Genomic DNA, 19,949 nt, shown 5'->3' with positions numbered 1-19,949 from the left:
AATTGAATACTCACTCACAGTCACACACACACACACAGACAGGGTCCCTGAACTGACCTGCCCACCGTCCATATACACTTTTACATCCCTTAGACTGCTCTACTGGCACACACATACACACAGCCTACCCACAGACACCCGCCAGGATCACAATAATATGAATAAATAATCCTGCAAGAGGACAGGACTGTGTGTTGTCAAGTGCAGATAAAAGAGTTGAGAGCAGAGAGGGAGAAGGAAATATACACACACACAATCACTGACACACACATTTACACTCTACACTCTACACTGCGTCTGTCATCGCGAGCTGACTAAAGACAGGAGATGGAGAGGGAGATATATACACACACACACACACACACACTTGCACATCATAGTGCCATTCTATAGTTGTGGTATAGAAATACAGAATAAAAGGGTACAAATAAACTCAAAGTAAAGTAATGAAACGTAAATATGAGGTTTGCTTTAACAAGTTTATTAGATGTCTACATTGAAAGCAGTCAGTCTACTGTGTTGTAACATAAACAGGAAAGAGAACAAAGATTTAATTTAAAATGTAGCCCTTTAAAATAGTACATGTTGTGTTTAAAGCTGAGATTAAATCATACAGCCTAGAGAAAGATGAAAAGATGTTCTGTGGGTGTGGGGAACATGCTGCAGGAGATTGAGCAGGTTTGGAGATTGTGTTAGAAATCCTGAAGTCACATGTTTTTCCTGCAGGAGATAAAAGAGAATTTTAACACCATATCTCTGCTGAAGATATTTAAGAAGGACTGTATTCAGTGCATCTTTTCCAATCAAAACATATGCTTGATATTGGCTAATTTATATTTCATAAAAAGAACATAACAAAGTTTACAATCGAGAGGCCATTCGACCCATCATGCTCGTTTGGTGTCCATTAATAACTAAGTGATCCAAGGATCCTATCCAGTCTGTTTTTGAATGTTCCCAAATTGTCTCTTCAGCCACATCGCTGGGGAGTTTGTTCAGATTGTGACGCCTCTCTGTGTGAAGAAGTGTCTCCTGTTTTCTGTCTTGAATGCCTTGAAGCCCAATTTCCATTTGTGTCCCCGGGTGCGTGTGTCCCTGCTGATCTGGAAAAGCTCCTCTGGTTTGATGTGGTCGATGCCTTTCATGATTTTGAAGACTTGGATCAAGTCCCCACGTAGTCTCCTCTGTTCCAGGGTGAAAAGGTTCAGGTCCTCAGTCTCTCAGTAGGACTTTCCCTTCAGACCTGGAATAAGTCTGGTTGCTCTCCTCTGAACTGCCTCTAGAGCAGCGATATCTTTCGTGAATTGTGGAGACCAGAACTGCCCACAGTATCCAGATGAGCTCTAACTAGTGCATTGTACCGTCTGAACATCACTGCCCTTGTTCTCAATTCTACACTTTTGACAATATACCCTAACACTCTGTTTGCCTTTTTTATTGCTTCCCCACATTGTTTGGATGGAGAAAGTGAGGAGTCCACATAGACTCCTAGGTCTTTCTCATGCGTTACTTCATCTAGTTCTATTCCTCCCATAGTGTAATTATAGTGGACATTTTTGTTACTTGCATGTTTGACTAACCTGTGCTGCTAAATTTGCTAACTATCCCAGAGTCCAGATCATTAATATATATTAGAAAAAGCACAGGCCCTAGTACTGATCCCTGTGGAACTCCACTAACAACCTCACTCCAGTTAGAAGCGACTCCTCTAATCGACACCCTCTGTTTCCTATACATCAACCAGTTCATAATCCATCTACAGTGGAGACCGCTTATAGCAATCACGTTTATAGCGATCAACCACTTATATGGATCAAAAAGCTTGGGACGGAATCGTTCCTATACAAATGCTGTTTAAATAATTAGCTTATAGTGATCAAGTAGTCCGCTTATAGTGTTCATTTTGGGTCTTTTCATACATTTCAACAAATAAATAAAATGACTGACGTGATCGCTATAAGCGGTCTCCAATGTACTAAAAAAGTCTAAACACAGATTAGTCTTAATTTGATAGCTCAACTAATCTCATGCAAGTTAGTAAACAGTTAACTTGGTTTTGGACAAACCCATGATCCAGGCATCAATGGACAAGTTTGTGAAATGACTTGTCCAGGCAGCACAGAGCCGACACACAAAACAGAGGTAGCCTCATTTTTTTGTAGGCTAGTTATTGTGATGCAGTTTTTATTTTTTGACTAAGATCAGAATATTTTATGATTACGTTTGTTTTCAAACTCTGCTACCATTGGCATTCGGCATTGATAGTCTACAGTTTATTTATTTTATTTGAAATGCACTGAAACCACCGGCAAGCTGTGGCTTATAGCCTACCTATTTGCACTACCGACGTATTTTGAAAGTCAATAAAATTCAGGTAATAGTGAAGCTGTCCGTTTCATTACATTATATTCATGTAACAAATATATAAATGTTAATTAAATGGTAATCTGCATGAGAAATATATATATTTTTTTTAAATGGTTATAACGATCATCCGCTTAAAGTGATCAATTTGACCCGGACGGACGTGACCACTATAAGCGGTCTCCACTGTACTTACATTACCTTGAATGTCTACAGCTTCCAATCTGAGGATCAGTCTTTGGTGTGGAACCTTATCAAAAGCTTTTTGAAAATCTAAGTATATCATATCATATGCTTTCACGTGATCTACAGCTGCAGTTGCTTGTTCAAAAAATTCTAATGAATTAGTAAAACATGATCTGCCTCGTCTAAACCCAATTTGACTATCTCCAAGAATATGGTTTTCATTAAGATGCTCCTCTATTTTTGTCTAATATGTTTTTCCAAAATGTTTTCCAAAGTTTTGTTCCCTTTCTTGTGGATTGGTATGACATTAGCAGTTTTCCAGTCAGTTGGCACATCCCCTGTTCTAAGTGTCATTTGGAATCGTTTAGTTAACAATGTTCTTCAATGTCTAAATAATGTTCCTCATTTCTTTAAGCACTGTTGGAAAAATACCATATGGTCCAGGTGATTTGTTTGTTTTTAATTCTGCAAATCCTTTTAGTACCTCCTACTCATTTATCCTGATCTGTGGCATGTTATCTGTTTTTTCTTTAGTAAACACCACTGTAAAATACTAATTTAGAACATCTGCCACTTCTTGTTTGTTTTCTAAGATACTTCAAATTTGTTCTACCCTTTTCAATTCCTCCTTGGGTAACTCCTAAACACTTCTCCTAAACAAGTCCTCCTCTAAAAGCAGGCAGAATACAGTAAGCCAGTAGGGCGTCTTCATATTGTGAAGAACTGTTAGTTGACAGTGGTTGGAAAAAATCTAACTGAAATAAATCTCCCTATTTCATGGATGTGGATGGAAGGGCTCACAAGAACAGGAAAGCACAGAAGAAAAAGAGGAATAAGCAGTAGTAGAAGAGAAGCTTAAGGATATTTATTAGGAAAATATACTGACCATTTTATTTTCCCAATCCTAGTACTGGCATAAGTTGTTTAATAAGATTCAAAACCATCTGGATGTCCAATCCAGCCACAGGAGAGGTTGCAGCCGTCTTCTAAAGAGTGAGAAAAACACTTTAATATTTGAATTCAGGTTCATCCAAACAGGAGTGTAAATTCTCACGGAACCTAGAGCCATTACTAAAACGTTATTCAAGAACTCTTAAAAACATGACATTCACTTATTCCTCATACACAATTTTAATTACTAATATTACTACGAAGTTAATGGATATGTATATGGAATAGTAGTTATTCTGGAAATGTGGGTGTGGTGTGTATGGATCCATATAGAATAATAGATATGTCATACAAAGACACTAAACATTTAGAAAAGTTATAAGATGTTAACCCATGTAATCAAATTGAGGTCAAAATAAATATCCTAATTTAAAGTTTGATCATTTGAAGGACAACATAATTTTCAAGTATCTGCCAGATACAAGACATTGAGGGTTTTTTGTCATTACAGTAATAAAAGTTCAGGAACATACTTCAGAGGACCGTGCCACACGCTCCAGTTCTTCATCAACCTGAAAAGACACACATCACCAAGATTAACATCATTTCAAGGACTGATAATTGTACAGAAATATATTCATTGATGCCAAGTGGCAAAGTTCTCTGGGAAAATAACATCAAATGATCTGATGCACAAAAGTCTGTTTAAAGTAGAATGAACCTTCCTCATATTTCATTGAAGACAATGATGTTACAACTGAACAAGTGATAGTCATGTCAAGCAGAGGGCAAAGAGAGGTTTTTAATATTTTGCTTTGGCAGAATTAAAAGCAATTATGGGTCTGAAACTTAAAACAATCACATATTTACATCCAACATCTTTCGGAACATTTATGTATCCAATCCCTGGATCTGTATCTTCAAACTGATATGAACACTTACCGGGAGAGCAATGCTCAGTGCTATGAGGCACAGGACGAGAAACACAGTCTTCATGATTGTCTTGGACGCTGCAGAAAGGCATGGAATGAATAAAATGTCAATGCCATAAGCCGTTCAAAATCACACTTTAATCACATATAGAATGCATACATATTTTATGACCATTTTAAAAGAACTGTAACATCTTATTATTAACAATTATTTAATAACATGAAACAAATCCTGTGCACATAATTTTCTGATTATCGAAGATTAATTTCCAAAAAAGTAATTCAGTAAAGTTATAACGTTACGTGTTCAATGCAGGAGGAGAAATAGTTCGAGTCGAATGATTCCCTGTGTCAGGCTGGTTTAAACATATTCTAACATGGTCCTATTTAAAGGAATTTCAGAAAGCCAATGGCCAATCGTATCGCATTAACTAAATAATGTAAATATTGTTGTTTTGTGTGAGGACATATTTCTAAACAAATGTTTGAAATGTAGGCTTTCCGTGACTATGGGAGAGCAGCATGGATTATTAACACCCACTTCAGGACCAGCGAAGAAGTTTCACCTGTGCAATATTGTATCGCAATGTACAGTGACACAATAACACATGAAGAAATATGTTAAGACCTCAATGGCACAACAAGCAAAATAAAAATCTGCTGGCATTCACACACACACACACACACACAAATATAGCAGACCTTGTAATCAGCTATAACAGTATATGCTTTTTAACATCTCTTGAAGTTGAATGTGAACAACAGAATGTACCCAGAAAGGGTATGCTGTAATTTCAATAGCTGTACAAATAAAGTCAATTTTTCAAAAGGATGAGCGAAGGATGCTGATGCTATGATGCAGCAAAAAAGTTGCAATGGAAATACTGCCTTTAATTTATCATTACAACTTTACTAATACAAACTCAGATTAGCACTGAAATTGATCTGCATTAATTCACCTTAAGGATTTTCAGTATATAGGTTTGTAAATAATGTAAATGGACAACATATAACTACCAAGAAAGGACAGGGAAAAGCAAGGTGGATAATATTAGAAGAGAGAGATCTATCTAATACTCGTGATCTAACTAAGTAACTAAGTGATCCAAGGATCCTATCCAGTCTGTTTTTGAATGTTCCCAAATTGTCTCTTCAGCCACATCGCTGGGGAGTTTGTTCAGATTGTGACGCCTCTCTGTGTGAAGAAGTGTCTCCTGTTTTCTGTCTTGAATGCCTTGAAGCCCAATTTCCATTTGTGTCCCGGGTGCGTGTGTCCCTGCTGATCTGGAAAAGCTCCTCTGGTTTGATGTGATCGATGCCTTTCATGATTTTGAAGACCTGGATCAAGTCCCCACGTAGTCTCCTCTGTTCCAGGGTGAAAAGGTTCAGTTCCTCAGTCTCTCAGTAGGACATTCCCTTCAGACCTGGAATAAGTCTGGTTGCTCTCCTCTGAACTGCCTCTAGAGCAGCGATATCTTTCTTCAGTACACAGATGAGCTCTAACTAGTGCATTGTACAGTCTGAACATTACTGTCCTTGTTCTCAATTCTACACTTTTGATAATATACCCTAACATCCTGTTTGCCTTATTTATTGCTTCCCCACATTGTTTGGATGGAGAAAGTGAGGAGTCCACATAGACTCCTAGGTCTTTCTCATGCGTTACTTCATCTAGTTCTATTCCTCCCATAGTGTAATTATAGTGGACATTTTTGTTCCCTGCATGTATTACCTTGCACTTGTCCACATTGAATTTCATCTGCCAGGTGTTGCCCACAACTGAATATTATCTAAGTCCCTTTGAATAGCCTGTGCTGCTGAGATTGTATCTGCTGAGTCACCTATTTTAGTATCATCTGCAAATTTGACAAGTTTGCCAACTATCCCAGATTCCAGATCATTAATATAGATTAGAAAAAGCAAAGGCCCTAGTACTGATCCCTGTGGAACTCCACTAACAACCTCACTCCAGTTAGAGGCAACTCCTCTAATCGACACCCTCTGTTTCCTGTACATCAACCAGTTCAACCATAATCCTTCAACTTATATTAACTGTATATTTTCTCATGCACTTATGTATTGTTGAACGTGAAATTGTATTATGTTTTGATCTGTAATTTTACACTGTATTGCATTCTTGTAATGCTCTTATATTCTGTAAGTCACCCTGGATAAGGGCACCTGCTAATAAATTAATAATAATAATAATAATAATAATAATAATAATAATAATAATAATAATACCCTGAATACCTACAGTTTCCAATTTGAGGATCAGTATTTGGTGTGGAACCTTATCAAAAGCTTTTTGAAAATCGCAGTATATCATATCATATGCTTTCACATGATCTACAGCGGCAGTTTCCATGTTGACTATCTCCAAGAATATGGTTTTCATTAAGATGCTCCTCTATTTTCTGTCTAATCATTTTTTTCAACATTATATAAGTAATTTTGGTGAGACTGATTGGTCTGTAATTTCCTGGCTCAGTTTTGTCCTCTTTCTTGTGGATTGGTATGACATTTGCTGTCTTCCAGTCAGTGGGCACATCCCCTGTTCTAAGTGTCTTTTGGAATAATTGAGTTAGCGACCTATAAATAATTTCCCTCATTTCTTTAAGTACTGTTAGAACTATACCATCTGGCCCAGGTGATTTGTTTGTTTTTAATTCTGCTAATCCCTTTAGTACCTCCTCCTCAACCAGAGAGCGTGCATGCACTGTTTTGCGTGGCACAATCCATTCTGCACTGTTCACCCTTTAATTGTATGCAAGGCGCAAAATGGGAGTAGTGGCTGAAATTATGCATGATTCCTGCTATATTCGTAGCTGCACCGAGCAGAAAACTGGTTCGCGACGCGCAAAATAACACATTGAAAAGCATGGCGTTAACTCCGAGCACAACACTAATTCAGGGGACAGCTTCTGGACAGAGAAATTACAGCACACAGTCAACAATGGTTGTATGTTTGCTGCACCAGAACAAGTTCCTAACAGGCTTTTTTTGTTGTGAGAGAATGGCAATACATACATACATGCATACACACTGTACCAGCAACCACGAAATAGTCGAAGATATGCTGCAGGAAGCTTCAGACATAGGACTGACACGTGGTACTGGTAGTATTTCAGAGAAAATTACAGTGGAGATTCTGCTCATTAGTTTCTTACCTAACTCTTTAAATTTGTCTTGCAGATCCTCTTGCCTACCCTTTCCTATGTCATTGGTTCCAATGTGGACCATGACTAGTGGATTCCCCCCCCAGCTTTGGCCAGTAGCCCGTCTACTAGTTTAGGGAGATCTGCAACCTGAGCACCAGGCAGGCAAGATACCATGCGGATCTCCTTTATATGATACCTGTTGTACTGCAAACAGGTATTGCATCCCAGCTTCATAGGCAAAGCAGATTCTGTAGAAAATAATTGTATCTTTATTTAAAATCAAACCTGCAGTATCTGACTTCTGGCTCCTTCACATTTGAATAGCGTATATCTACCAGGAGCACTGAAAGTGAACTATTGCACTCCTAGAAAACAGATTAGTAGTGTTGCCACACACACGCGCTGGCATCATTTTCAGAGATCTCTCTAATATGGGGAGCTTTCTTGTTTGTAAATACATTGCAAAACAAGCAAACACATCACATCTGATTAATGGTGCAAGACCAACTCTCACAATAATAAAAACAGAGCAGATTAGTATGTGCCTCACACTCAGTGGTTGAGAGACTAATTGTGTAAAGAAAAAAAAAAACACAATTAACTTTCATGCCTGTGCACCATCCTTGTTTGTCAGGCCTCACAGATGAAGCCCCAGTGGTTAATACATCCATTTAAAAACACAATGTTGGCACACAGAGATTATGTATTTTATTTAAAAAAAAAAAAAAGGTTCAAGGAAGGCTCCTTCTTGCTAACATGCAAAATATAAATCGGAAATGCACACAGCAAAATAAATGGAATTACAAACAAAATATATCCAATCAGGGAAAATATCCAAACAGGACAGAACAAAGATAACTAAACTAACTACATTCATGTGAAATGCCTGACATTGTACACACAAGACACCCTCTTGAAATTGGATGGAACAGCTCCCAACTCAGTTTCTGAATGTGGTGAATCATAGGTAAAGAAATACACAGGTACTCATATAATACACCCCCTACTGTACCTGTGCTCTTGTCAAGGATTAATCAAAATTATGACCCCCCCATCAATCGCACAGTACAACAGAACATTTCCTGTTCCCCATTTAGAGTCTGCCACAAAACTGTCTGTAGGCACTAACTGAATTAATTATGTTGACAAATATAATGTATTGCAATTCTTATATTGTTGTGTTTGCAATATGGTCAGTGGCTGGCCTGAAGTCATGTTTTTACCGCGTTGTTTGAAAACAGAACGGTGACAAGAGACGAGTCATTCTTCCCCACTGTTTTGTAACAACTTGCGGGATGCTGGGATTTCACAAGCCTGTCTGTTCATGCATGGGAGCCTGGTCTCTGAGGTCCACCTCGAAACACTAATTGAAAGATTAAGCAAGTTGCTACCTAAATAAAAAATAAAGACATGTTTGTAAAACTATAAATCATGCAGGTCAGTGGCCCTGAAGGACTAGATATGTGTGTATACATGTATTTATATATAAATATGCATACATAGACTTCTTATATAGACAGCAAGTTATAACATTCAGTACAATGTAGTGCACCTCTGCAGAAACTACCCACACACATTGCAATCGCCATTGCTCAATATCTACAGAGCTGGATTATGAGCCACCGGGGCACAATTGTGCAAGAGGCTTGATCATTTCTGTCCTGTACAATTAATTAATATTTTTGTTCTTTTTATCACCAGTATCAGCTGAAACTGTTTTTATGGTATACTTAATCCTTCCTCTTCACTTGTGGGTTGCTATTGGTCGTGAAATGTTTAAATGAAGCACGACAGCACTGAAACGGAAACTCAAGCAACAATGTTCTCGCCGCAGAAATGCATGTGAAGTTGCAGCTGTTATCTCTATAACCTATAAAACAAAAAGCTGTGCTGGTCTTTAGAGTAGAACTCATAGGCTAATGTTCTCTGTCACTCAGATTTTACACTGTGTTGTTTTTTAGGTGTTGCAGATTATTCAGCAGATGCACAATGAGTGCTGCCTTGACTGTATTATTTCTTTCCGCGATTTTTCCTGGAGCTGTGAGTATAACTTCTACACATTTCTACAATACTATAGAGTAGCCTAGGTTGTTCAGTTCTATTCTGTTGTACATGTTCAATCAACCCAATGTAAATTAAAGCCCTGGAAAAAGGTATAGATCTTCTTGTATTGAAGTTCATTAAGTTAAATTAAAACATTAGGAGAAAAGCAATCCAGAGCTACAAAATGACAAAACGTAGGGGCATGCCAGAAATTGCAGCTCAATAAATTAGATTGTACTGTATGTATTTTGATACATAATTTAGTGTTTTAGTCCATCTTGTACATAAATGACTTGCACATGTTTAAAAACCCAGGAAAGGGCAAATATTGAGGTGTAGTCTACATGTTAACACTACTGTAGGGGCAGGTCACCTACTACTTTTTTGGTTTCAACAAGGCAAAACGTTTTAAAGAGGTGGGGTCATATGTCATTTTTATTATCTGACCTCTGGAGATTCACAAAAATACCAACGCAAACAACATCTTGTATCTCTCTCTGATATCCAGATGGGCAGCAGCAGCAGCAGTTCAGAAAGTGCTGAAGTAAGTCAATCTCCCGTAGACACTTCAGTAATCTCTCTTTCTCTCTCTCCCACATATATATATATATATATATATATATATATATATATATATATATATGATTGGTATTGCAGTGAAAATCTTTCACCCTCCCTTGTCTCCACTATTTTTTTCAGTTTATAGACTGAAGCAGTGTTTATCGAACACTGAAAAGACATCACTGATGTCTAGTTCAAAAACAATACTTATCAAACTAAACAAATCACCAAATAACTTGTTTGTAAAATTAAGGGTTAAATGAAGTGGAGACAAGGGAGGGTGAAAGCTTTTCACTATATACATTCAATACATGTGTTGATATAATAAGATGTTAAGATGTTACTTTTGTGATGTCTTTTTTTCTCTTGCAGCACAACTTTTTCCTCAAGCTGTTAAATTTTCCCTTTTGGCAATTTTTGCACATACCTCCTCCCCCAACAGCGCCTTCTCCTCCTCCAGTCACCACTCCTACAACTCCCACTACCCCCCCAAGAGGAGATGGACCCTGACGTCACAGAAGCGGATTTGGAGATTTGCTCTGGACTGTAGATTCAAATTTACTGCAATACATTCGCAATGAAATCCCCAATATTGCCCTCCCGTTACAATACAATAAGTAGACGTTTGTTCATTTGCCTGCATTAGTATAGCTTCCTTATTGTTTTTTGTTCGCACCTGCACTCAACCATTACCAGTGTACCTTCGTTTTATCAACTTGTATTTACTTAAATATATCTACCGCTTATTTGTATAACCTTATATAATATAATATAACCATAACTGGTAGTAGATTAATATACTTTGTATGGCACTTTTTAAATAAAATAAGTAGCCCATCAAACTACCGTGAAATAAATGAGTATGCACAAATGTACTTTTGGGGTTTTTTTGCACACTTTTGCATGAAGTTTTTAAATCGTATCGTAGTGTTACATATGGATGATTGTGGCCATTCTACGTTTAATACAGGACAGATTGGAAAATACATCAAAATGCTTCTTTGCTGCGTTTTCAAGAGACGTGCATTACTGACCACAATTATTCCCAATAGGACAGACTTCCTGCGTTTGTCATCTGCATCCCGGTCCCACAGTGCAGCACAGATGCATCCAACAATCGTAACATGAAGGTGTCCCTCATGTAGCGCAGATTTGCGCAGCAATGCGGGTCTGCGCGGCTCCACCAATGGGATCGCTGGGATTCTACTGTCTGCGCAGAACTGCGGGAATCTGCGCTACAACATCGCGACCTAAAGCACTGGTTTTAAACTTCTTTACTGAGGGGCGGGCTGGCATAGGTTCGCCATTGCTAACCTAGAATATCATTTATTTTTACAGCATACATTTAGTTAGTAGTTTTTTGTTTGTCTTTTCATTCAGAAATGTATGTCTATAACTTGTGCAGGGGTGGTTTAACACTAGAAACATTTCAAACTAGGTTACATAGTAGAAACAACAACAGGTAAAATGGACCAATATATATAAAATCTAATTTAAATAAATTGCCATCCCACGCATAAATCACCCGAAAACAGCAAATTCCATTGCAGTTTACACACAAACATAATAGTGAATTGCGCGACTGAAACTAATTAAATAATAATAAAACTACTCCAACGTAATATAAGAAAAACATTTAGACATAAATACTATACAATATTTTGTATCATAATGTATTATACATACATTATAAAGTTTTGCCACTGAAATGAACGTAATTTTGATACTTGATTCAATGTTGTTTGTGTTGAGCTGACAAGGCTGGCTGTTGTGACATCAAATCCATAATTATCAGTAATTATGGTTTAAATCCCACAATGGCTTGCCATAGATGCCTGAATGTGGGGAAATCATGCCAGTTGTGGCCAAACTACATGAACTGTACTGCAAACGAGGTGCCTCCAGGTGGAGGTCTCCTCCTTGTTTTGCATTTTTGTTTGGCTGTGATCTGAAATGTCTAACACCCAGGGCCTGGTTTTCCAAAGCTGGTGAACAATTTACTCAGGATAAAGACCAGCAGCCTGAATTCAGATGATTTGGATTTCTACATTTTCTTCAAATTAAGTTCATTTATGGTGACCTTTTGCAGTCGGTTTGAGAGACTGAGCTGTACATATCTTAAAATGACTGTAATTATTAGAGTCTAATTTTACTAAAAAGTGAAGTCTTTAATATCTGTAGAAACTTCAGCCTTCGGTCAGTGAACGTGACATGTAGCAGTTACTACTTTTTTCCATTTATTGCCATCTCATGTTCACCCATACAACCAGTATAGCAATGGAGACAGAGGCTGATGTCTGAGTTACACATGGGTGGCAATTGTTAACAGTTTTATAGCTGGTCAATTTAAGTGATGTTACTAAGTAAGTAAGTGAGTGTGTGAGAGAGGGGGAATCAGTATGGATGGTATTAAAGTAGTGCACTTTCTACAGCATGTAAATCCCTGCTCTCTGCACTTCCCCCATCCACCACTTGAGGTCATCCTCATCATCTGAATACTTGCCAGTCTCCCTCTCCAAATTAGCAATCATCCAATTAACATTCCACATCACCATGTGCGTTTGTCCCAATAACCCTCTGCACGCTTTGGTTCTCCCTCTCCCTACCAGCCCCACTCACTCTACTCTGCCCTGCACAAACCCCTATTTGTCCTTCAGTCACTGCTAAGTCTTGTCTTCTTCTCAGTGTCACTTCTAAGCATTCCCATATTGCCTGTCTATTAGTGTTCCTGACCTTTTGCTTTCTTCTCATGACCTCCCCTTTTGATCTCCTTGTTGATCTGCCCAATCGATCTTTCTCTGGACTGTCCTTGACTATGATTTTTGGATCTCTCCTTTGTACTTTTGCTTTTGCCTTCCCTCTGGTTGAGTACGCACTTGAATCCACCCCGGTAGTGTCCGACACATTACAATCCCACTGTCACTTTCTGATTTTTGAAATGCTTGTCATATGCTTGTATTTTAATTGTATTTGTTGTTTGTGGTTTATTTATTTATGTATTTATTTGTTTTCATCATGTAAAGCACTCTGTGGCTACCCTGCGAAGGGTGCTATATTAAATTCAAATTAATTGATAGATTGATTGATTGAAACGTGATTGGTTCCTTGCAATGTGCAACCAAAAGATCCACCAAAGAGCAGCTGAGCCTAGCTTGTTAAATGAAAGGCAGAAAGTGTCAGTCTATCTATTATTGTCCATACGAGCATTAGACACCTGTTTATTCAGATGACCAGAGCTGACAGACACTGGATGGCCTGCATGTATCAATTCGGGCATTAAGGTTTGTGTGACATGGTTTGGCAATGTCTTTGGTTTTGATTCCTGCACAGTCAACTAATCTGACTACATGGTTGACCTTGTAGAAAATGAAAAGAGGTGAAGGCTTAATCTGATTAAGAAAAGACTCATCAAATTAAACCAAGTGCACTAAAACAGAATATCTAGCATGAATGAGGCTTTGATTGATTTTTATTATATTGGGCCATATACTACTGCACAAGATCCATTCATTGTTAATATTAATCCAATGTTAATGAAGATAGCCCTTATGTAACATTGCATATACATAAACTCTGATATGATATCAATCTTCTGATATGCTGGTACTCTACAGAAACAATAAAACTAGAGCATGTAATCTGTCCTGTAATTTGTTTATGGATTTTAAGTAACTGGAAAATAGACTTAAAGGCATAGTTTTGTTTTTGGTTTTCTTTTAAGATGTTTTGTCTGGAAAATAAACGTATAAAGTACCTATATTTTTTGGGTGACCTACATGTGAGTTTAAAACCTGTACATTTCTGTACATTTTTCAATGTATGTTTCCATTTTACAATGTCATTTAAGATATAGATTTTTGTCTTTGTATTACAGATTACTAACAATGATGAATTCACTATAAAAGTTAAATCCACTAATCACTGGGGGATAAAGGACTCATGGAGTCATGCAGTGGCATATCTCTGGTGGGCGTATCCTCTATTAGTGGGTGTTGTGTCTGGAATAGAGTTTCATAAGAAGACAACATGTCTCCCTCGCTGCAGAACACTGATATTGCATATTTTATGCAGAAAAAGCACTGTCTGGTTCCTCATGGTTCTCCACTAGACAGCATAATGATTTGCTTTAAGCATGTTGTTCACACAGGATTAAGCACATCAGACACAGTGTCTGAGTTTTCTTAAAAAATATCCAACTGCACCAATAACATCCATGATAAGATATAAGTGGGGTGAAAGATAGTTACTTTATCTGCATTGTTAATCTAATATTAAATCATCAAGAGGTAACAGTTTGCTTGTGTTTTTAGATTCCAGTGTATAAAAATGATTCAACTTCTCTCCGCCCAGTAGAAGGCACACTGCAGTCTTTTCAGATCTGCTCTCAAAGCCTTGGCAATGCTTAAAACAGGTTCAAGAATAGGAAATAAGGCATTGTTCTTATTCATGATGATAAAAGTATCCTTCCCAATGAAATCCGATGATTTCCCAGGGCCATTATTTTACATGTGTAGTATGAACAGCCCAGTCTGAAAAGCTTGACGTAATGATGTGTTGTGGAGCTGTAATGATATATGCTTGCGTCTAGGCAATGTAATAACACATGTCAATATATACTGGATAATGAAACTGTGAGAGATTCCCAAGACGTGACACAATTTTCTTTTACTTTGGCCTGATTGGTTACTTTTCAGCAGAAGCATAGTTTAAATTCCCCTAGAAAGCTGGAAACATTTAAGCACACTCAGACATCCCTGAGCCCACTGCAGTATTCTTTGGATTGTGTGTTGTTACTTTCATCTGAATTATTTTTTAAGTTTGAAATATTCAACAATTTTTGTTACAGACTTCAGAATAAACCATGAAAGCTGTGTTTGTCTTACTGTGTCTTGTGGGAAGCTCTGTCGGAAGACCTGTAAGTACACTGCTTAATTCTCTCATACAATAACAATGTAACATTTGCAATGCACACATACAAAAATTACATGTAAATTAATGTAGACAACATGTCAAATTGTATTTCCTCTAAAAGTTGATGCTCAATGGAAGTATGATAGGAGACATTATTGTCACCCTCAGCGGCATAATACATTTACTTACTATTAAAATATTCATATATTGTATGTTGGAATTGTACAGTTACAGCAGAGGTAGGGGTTTGTACTGTATTTATCAAAGCCGGAGGTCTTTTTATGACACAAGGTGTACATGTGTAGCTGCTACAATTCAACAGAACACAATAATACTATAAAGTATAGTATTGTAGAAAGGATTTGTATTCTGTTTCTCCATGAGGAGTGAATTACTTTGAGCTCTCTATTTTTCTCTACTTTTCTGAGTTCCCCATGTAATCTGTATGTTTGTTTGTGTTAACCTCTCAGTATGGCTACAACAACGTAATGAACACACCTCAGATAAAGCAGGTAAATCACGGTCTTATGAATATCAGCAACTGTATTTTAGAGTTCTATTTCAGGTAAATAATGTATTAGCAATGTGTATAACGGAGAGAGAGATCCTATATGTAGTTACAGTAATTTGTTAAACCTGAAAAAAAACTGTCAGTCAAAGCAAAAAAAGGGGGTCACATGTTAAAATACTGGCTGCAGATCCCTAATAAATGTATGTATGATCACCGCAGGAGTAACACTTTGCCTAACCAAAACATGTCCTGTATTTTCTAATGACCTCCATGTGTAATTTTGCCTGTTTCCGCTCTTTCTGTAGATGAGGAGTGTGAAAGCCCTAGACATGGTAGCAGGTCCCTCTGTAGTTCCGCCAAAGGGATTTCAAGAGCAGATGCCCCAGACATTTTCACCTCCCATACCCCAGCCACCAGTAAGTCTTCAGTCAGAGGGCTTCATATTTCTTGGAAGGATGGTTGCACAATGAACCAGCTTTTAGCAGCTTCTTTGTCAATTCTATTCCAATCTGTATATTGTAGTCATTGCACTCATCTGTAAAAGGGTGAAACTGTTTAATTCATTCTTTCCTTTACAACCTTTCCAGTTTTTCAATGTTGATCTTACCTATGGAAATGTCCCACTGATGCCACAGGAAACAGAACTCCCAACAGTGTCAGGTCAGCAGCCTCAGGTAGGATCAGAGCAGAGATCGATTACAGAATTTCTGTTTCTTTCCTCCTTTCCTTGCCTTCCTGTATTTTTCATCAAGGTTCCACATGGAGCAGGCTTGGCCAACCTTGGTCCTGGACAGCCACCGTATCTTGTAGTTTTAGAATTATCCAAATTTTAACTACTTAACTGGTTCAATTACTGGGCTCAATTAGTAAAAAAAAAAAAAAAAAAAAAAAGGCACATGTGAAAGGTATTCAATGAATGATGATTTAGAGAGACTTATAGGTAACACTTTACAATACTGATTCTCAATGAATTAATTAATTCCCAGGGCAATCAAATCTCATGCACTTCCACTGAGTTCTGATGTTGATCACATGTATAAGCCTATAAGCCTATAACCCTCAAACCTGGTCTGTCACCCTAGCCCTAACCCCGACCCTCATCTTGTAATACATGTGATTAACAGCAGAACTGGTATTCATACATCAATTCATTAAGAATTGGTGCCCATTGTTTGTAAAGTGTGACTGACTTCTAATACCTGCAGAAATTGAGCTCTCCAGCAACAGGTTTGTCCACTACTGTGATCTACACTGAAGTGAAAAACTGCACTGTTTCAGCGTTGTTAATCTTATCTTTTTTTTTTTATATATTATTTAATATTAGATTTTCCCAGGATTGAACTATCCGCCTTTCCAGCAACAACCAGGCCTGGTATGTTACTTGTTATGCTTTTAACAGTTCATAGTTGACAACCGAACAAATGGCAGGCTCTGCACTACACTGTCATTACAGGTCACCATGCCTTGTGTCATTAACTATAATCCCTCGATTTATCGATGTCTGATTGTGAATTGATCAGTCTGTATCATACCGCACTGACACTGCTGACAAAAAGGTTGCCAATACCACTGATGTTTTTCTCCTTTTACAATAACAGTCTGGAGGACCCACCTACCTCCCAGCAACACAACTCATAAGTCCTCTCGCCGACACTGACTTTCAGCCACAAGTAAGACTCATTATGACTGGCGCACAATCGTCTGTAGTCCTGTACTAGTCTTATACCTCGTGAATGCTTTACTGTACTGTGTAAATCCTGTAGATTATTATTGATGATTATAACTGGCTTCCAGAACAGTACAAACTGAGTGGTGTGCAGGGCATATGCATACGCAGGGTGTGTATAGGCATATATATTATTATTAATTGTCAGTTCACTTTTTTAGTTTTTTGTTAGTACAATTATTATATAGAAGTGGAATGTGTGGGGCTGGTCTGTTGCATGTGATATTATTAAAATAATTCTCTATTTAAAATTACAAATCAAATAACTTACTTTTTCCTTGCACAGATCTATACAGTCATTATTCAACAACCAGTAATGGTGAGTGCTTTTGTCTGATTTTATTGTCCTCCTTAATTATCACTTTGTCACCTGTAAATATTCACTCCCCAAAATGAACTACTTCCATGTATTTATGCTGTTCTCAGAAAAAAACTGAGTCAGGCAGTTTCAGAGGCAACAGCAACCTAAAATGAGCAGTACAGCATATTCCTTATGCCCAGACCACATGAAAACATTGACACCCTCAAATTCCAATTCCAAAAATCAATGACAGGATTGTGTTGATGGAGAGTCCTCCTGGATACCTAAAACAACCAGGTTGTCCACTAGGGTCCACTGCTGTCCACTGCTGAATTTAATTTGCAATAGGCAGCTGGGTCTAAGTTTTGAGGTGACTACAATTGGCAGTCTTGTACAGGATTTGTCTATCAGTTTTATGTGCTAAATCTAATCAAGTTTGAATTCCATGAACAAAATCCTATACAGAGGTCGTTAAGGACAATAGATTTTCTCAGTAATCAAAATCAACAAACATTATGATTTGCCATGGTTTCTCAAATGTATCTAACAAAACCTAAAAAATTATTTGGTTTCGGATGCTTCTTGGTTTATGTTTCTGGGGTGTAATCTCACCTTGAGTCTCTTTTCTAGGCTGGGTCAGTCAGCTCAGAGGAACCTCAGCAGCAGTCTGTAAGTAATGCCAATGAAAACTGAAGAGGGGGTTCATTCAGTCAGTTACCATAAAATAAGCAAGACACTTACACCATGTCCTCGAAATGTCAAATATTCATGAGACTGTAATACTGGAAAGATCTGTAGTTTTATTCGGTGGTTTGACATAGTGGATTACAGTGCAGACTAAACACACAGAAAGAAATAATATCAATATTAGCATACAATAACCCCATGTATCTATCCTCCAATGCAGATTCTCTACTTATTGTCAGTAATCCCTGCAGCAGAGAGGACGGCCGTCACACAGAGTTTTAACGGGGGTGTTGAACTTCTCAATCCCAGGGGAATTCTACCCAACCCAGGGACACCCACATTTCCGGACGTCACGGCTCCCCTGGGCGGAGATCCGGCTCCCCAAGGGACCAGTCACCCAGTGGAAGGGGCTGTTATCCATGGAGGAAACAGCCCAGTCCCTGAAAGCGGTTACCCAGCAAGCTCTGCTCCAGCTGGGGTCCAGCAGCAGACACAGACACAGACACAGACACAGGCAGGGAGTGGTACTGGGTATGTGCCGTGTGCCGGGGAAGGAGCCAACCCAACTGAATACAGCAGGATTGCTTCACCCACAGATACGGCCATCTTTGAAGAGCCAGCTGCCACAGTTCAAGCCATCCCAGAAGGCTTCAAAAACAAGCTTCACGTCCCTGAAAACCAGGGCTCGACGACGCAAAGCGGCCCCCACACAGGTTCAGTGCAGCCCAGAGCCGCAACACCACGGGGACCTGCAGTGTCCCTGAGGGGGGATTTTATCTAAGAGCCCGACGCTGTGAACATCTTCAGCAGTTTGCGTCTGGATGATGACCTGTGGTGTCACTCCTCAACAGACACACTCTCCATGACAGCGAAAGACCCCTTTTCACTCAGTTACCCTGCACTGCTCAACATGCAGGTGTTCATTGGAGAATTATGAAAGTGTGTTGGCCCGGCTGGTTTTATCAAGTATTGAGCAAAACAATATAGGTCAAAGGTATCACCAGATAGTGTATTAAACCCTAAATTAACATGTAAAGTAAAAGTACACAAACAGAATAGATTACTTAGTATAATAAAATTATTATTATTATTATTATTATTAGTATTATTATTATTATTATTATTACTTTGTACAATATATTTTAACAGCATAGGGATGCATTAATTTATATCTGTTTAGCTTTCTTTAATGTGATCAAAAACACAAAGAAAATATGAAACTATTTCAATGTACTTTTGTACTGTTTTGCTTTTACCATTTCAAAGTAGAAACTCTCCTGTTGCTCACATGCGGGATCGTGTGAACAGGCTGTTGACTGCAGATCCTGTGCCAGTTTTACAGGATTTACAGGATTGTTTCAGTGTATGATGCATTGTTTAATAAAATGTGTTTGAAAAGCATGGTTGAAGGCAACTGACTAATTTTCTTTAATTTAATGTCAAACACATTCAAAATGAACTGCTCATATAGGACATATGTAAGGGAAAACATCAATCAATTCAGCACATTCTCATCCATCTCCTGGACAGAAATACACCAGTTCAATTAACATATTTGAATGTGCATGTTCTCTGCTAAACAGGATGCACCTGGCATTGTAAAATGAGTTTCCAACAGCTTAAAGCAACAAAAACTGTCCTTTAAACTGGTTGAGCAGATTTCTGTCACTGGGTG

At 38.1% G+C, this 19,949-nt stretch overlaps 1 protein-coding gene and 2 long non-coding RNA genes across 4 annotated transcripts; 2 read left to right on the top strand and 1 right to left on the bottom strand.

The window, feature by feature from the left end:
* Positions 1–460: 460 nt before the first annotated feature.
* LOC136764244 (uncharacterized) lies at positions 461–4,730 on the bottom strand. The gene is made up of 5 exons (XR_010821168.1): positions 4,677–4,730; positions 4,384–4,451; positions 3,975–4,013; positions 3,437–3,536; positions 461–720 (listed from the first exon to the last, which is right to left on the bottom strand). It is a non-coding gene; the product is annotated as an uncharacterized LOC136764244 (long non-coding RNA).
* A 4,634-nt stretch (positions 4,731–9,364) lies between these two features.
* On the top strand, positions 9,365–11,785 carry LOC136764243 (uncharacterized). The gene is made up of 3 exons (XR_010821167.1): positions 9,365–9,574; positions 10,086–10,121; positions 10,511–11,785. It is a non-coding gene; the product is annotated as an uncharacterized LOC136764243 (long non-coding RNA).
* A 3-nt stretch (positions 11,786–11,788) lies between these two features.
* On the top strand, positions 11,789–19,664 carry LOC136764242 (uncharacterized). Of its 2 annotated transcripts, XM_066718112.1 has the most exons (9): positions 11,789–13,419; positions 14,985–15,053; positions 15,866–15,976; positions 16,148–16,234; positions 16,885–16,932; positions 17,159–17,230; positions 17,573–17,605; positions 18,218–18,256; positions 18,495–19,664. In XM_066718112.1, exons 2-9 carry the CDS (start codon positions 15,000–15,002, stop codon positions 19,053–19,055), a joined length of 1,005 nt encoding a protein of 334 aa, XP_066574209.1. In that variant the 5' UTR covers positions 11,789–13,419; positions 14,985–14,999; the 3' UTR covers positions 19,056–19,664. The 2 variants fall into 2 exon arrangements, with proteins under 2 accessions (XP_066574209.1, XP_066574210.1); XM_066718113.1 differs by lacking the exon at positions 11,789–13,419 and having other exon boundaries at positions 14,898–15,053.
* Positions 19,665–19,949: the final 285 nt, after the last annotated feature.

This window comes from Amia ocellicauda, chromosome 12, assembly GCF_036373705.1.
Source record: "Amia ocellicauda isolate fAmiCal2 chromosome 12, fAmiCal2.hap1, whole genome shotgun sequence".
Taxonomy (NCBI): Eukaryota; Metazoa; Chordata; class Actinopteri; order Amiiformes; family Amiidae; genus Amia; species Amia ocellicauda.
This window is presented reverse-complemented; position numbering and strand designations above follow the sequence as displayed.

Coding starts and splice junctions, on each gene's coding strand:
- LOC136764242 (XM_066718112.1), top strand. CDS start 15,000: ATGAAAGCTGTGTTTGTCTTACTGTGTCTTGTGGGAAGCTCTGTCGGA. Junction 15,054..15,865: donor GAAGCTCTGTCGGAAGACCT/GTAAGTACACTG, acceptor CTCTTTCTGTAG/ATGAGGAGTGTGAAAGCCCT. Junction 16,933..17,158: donor TCCAGCAACAACCAGGCCTG/GTATGTTACTTG, acceptor TTACAATAACAG/TCTGGAGGACCCACCTACCT.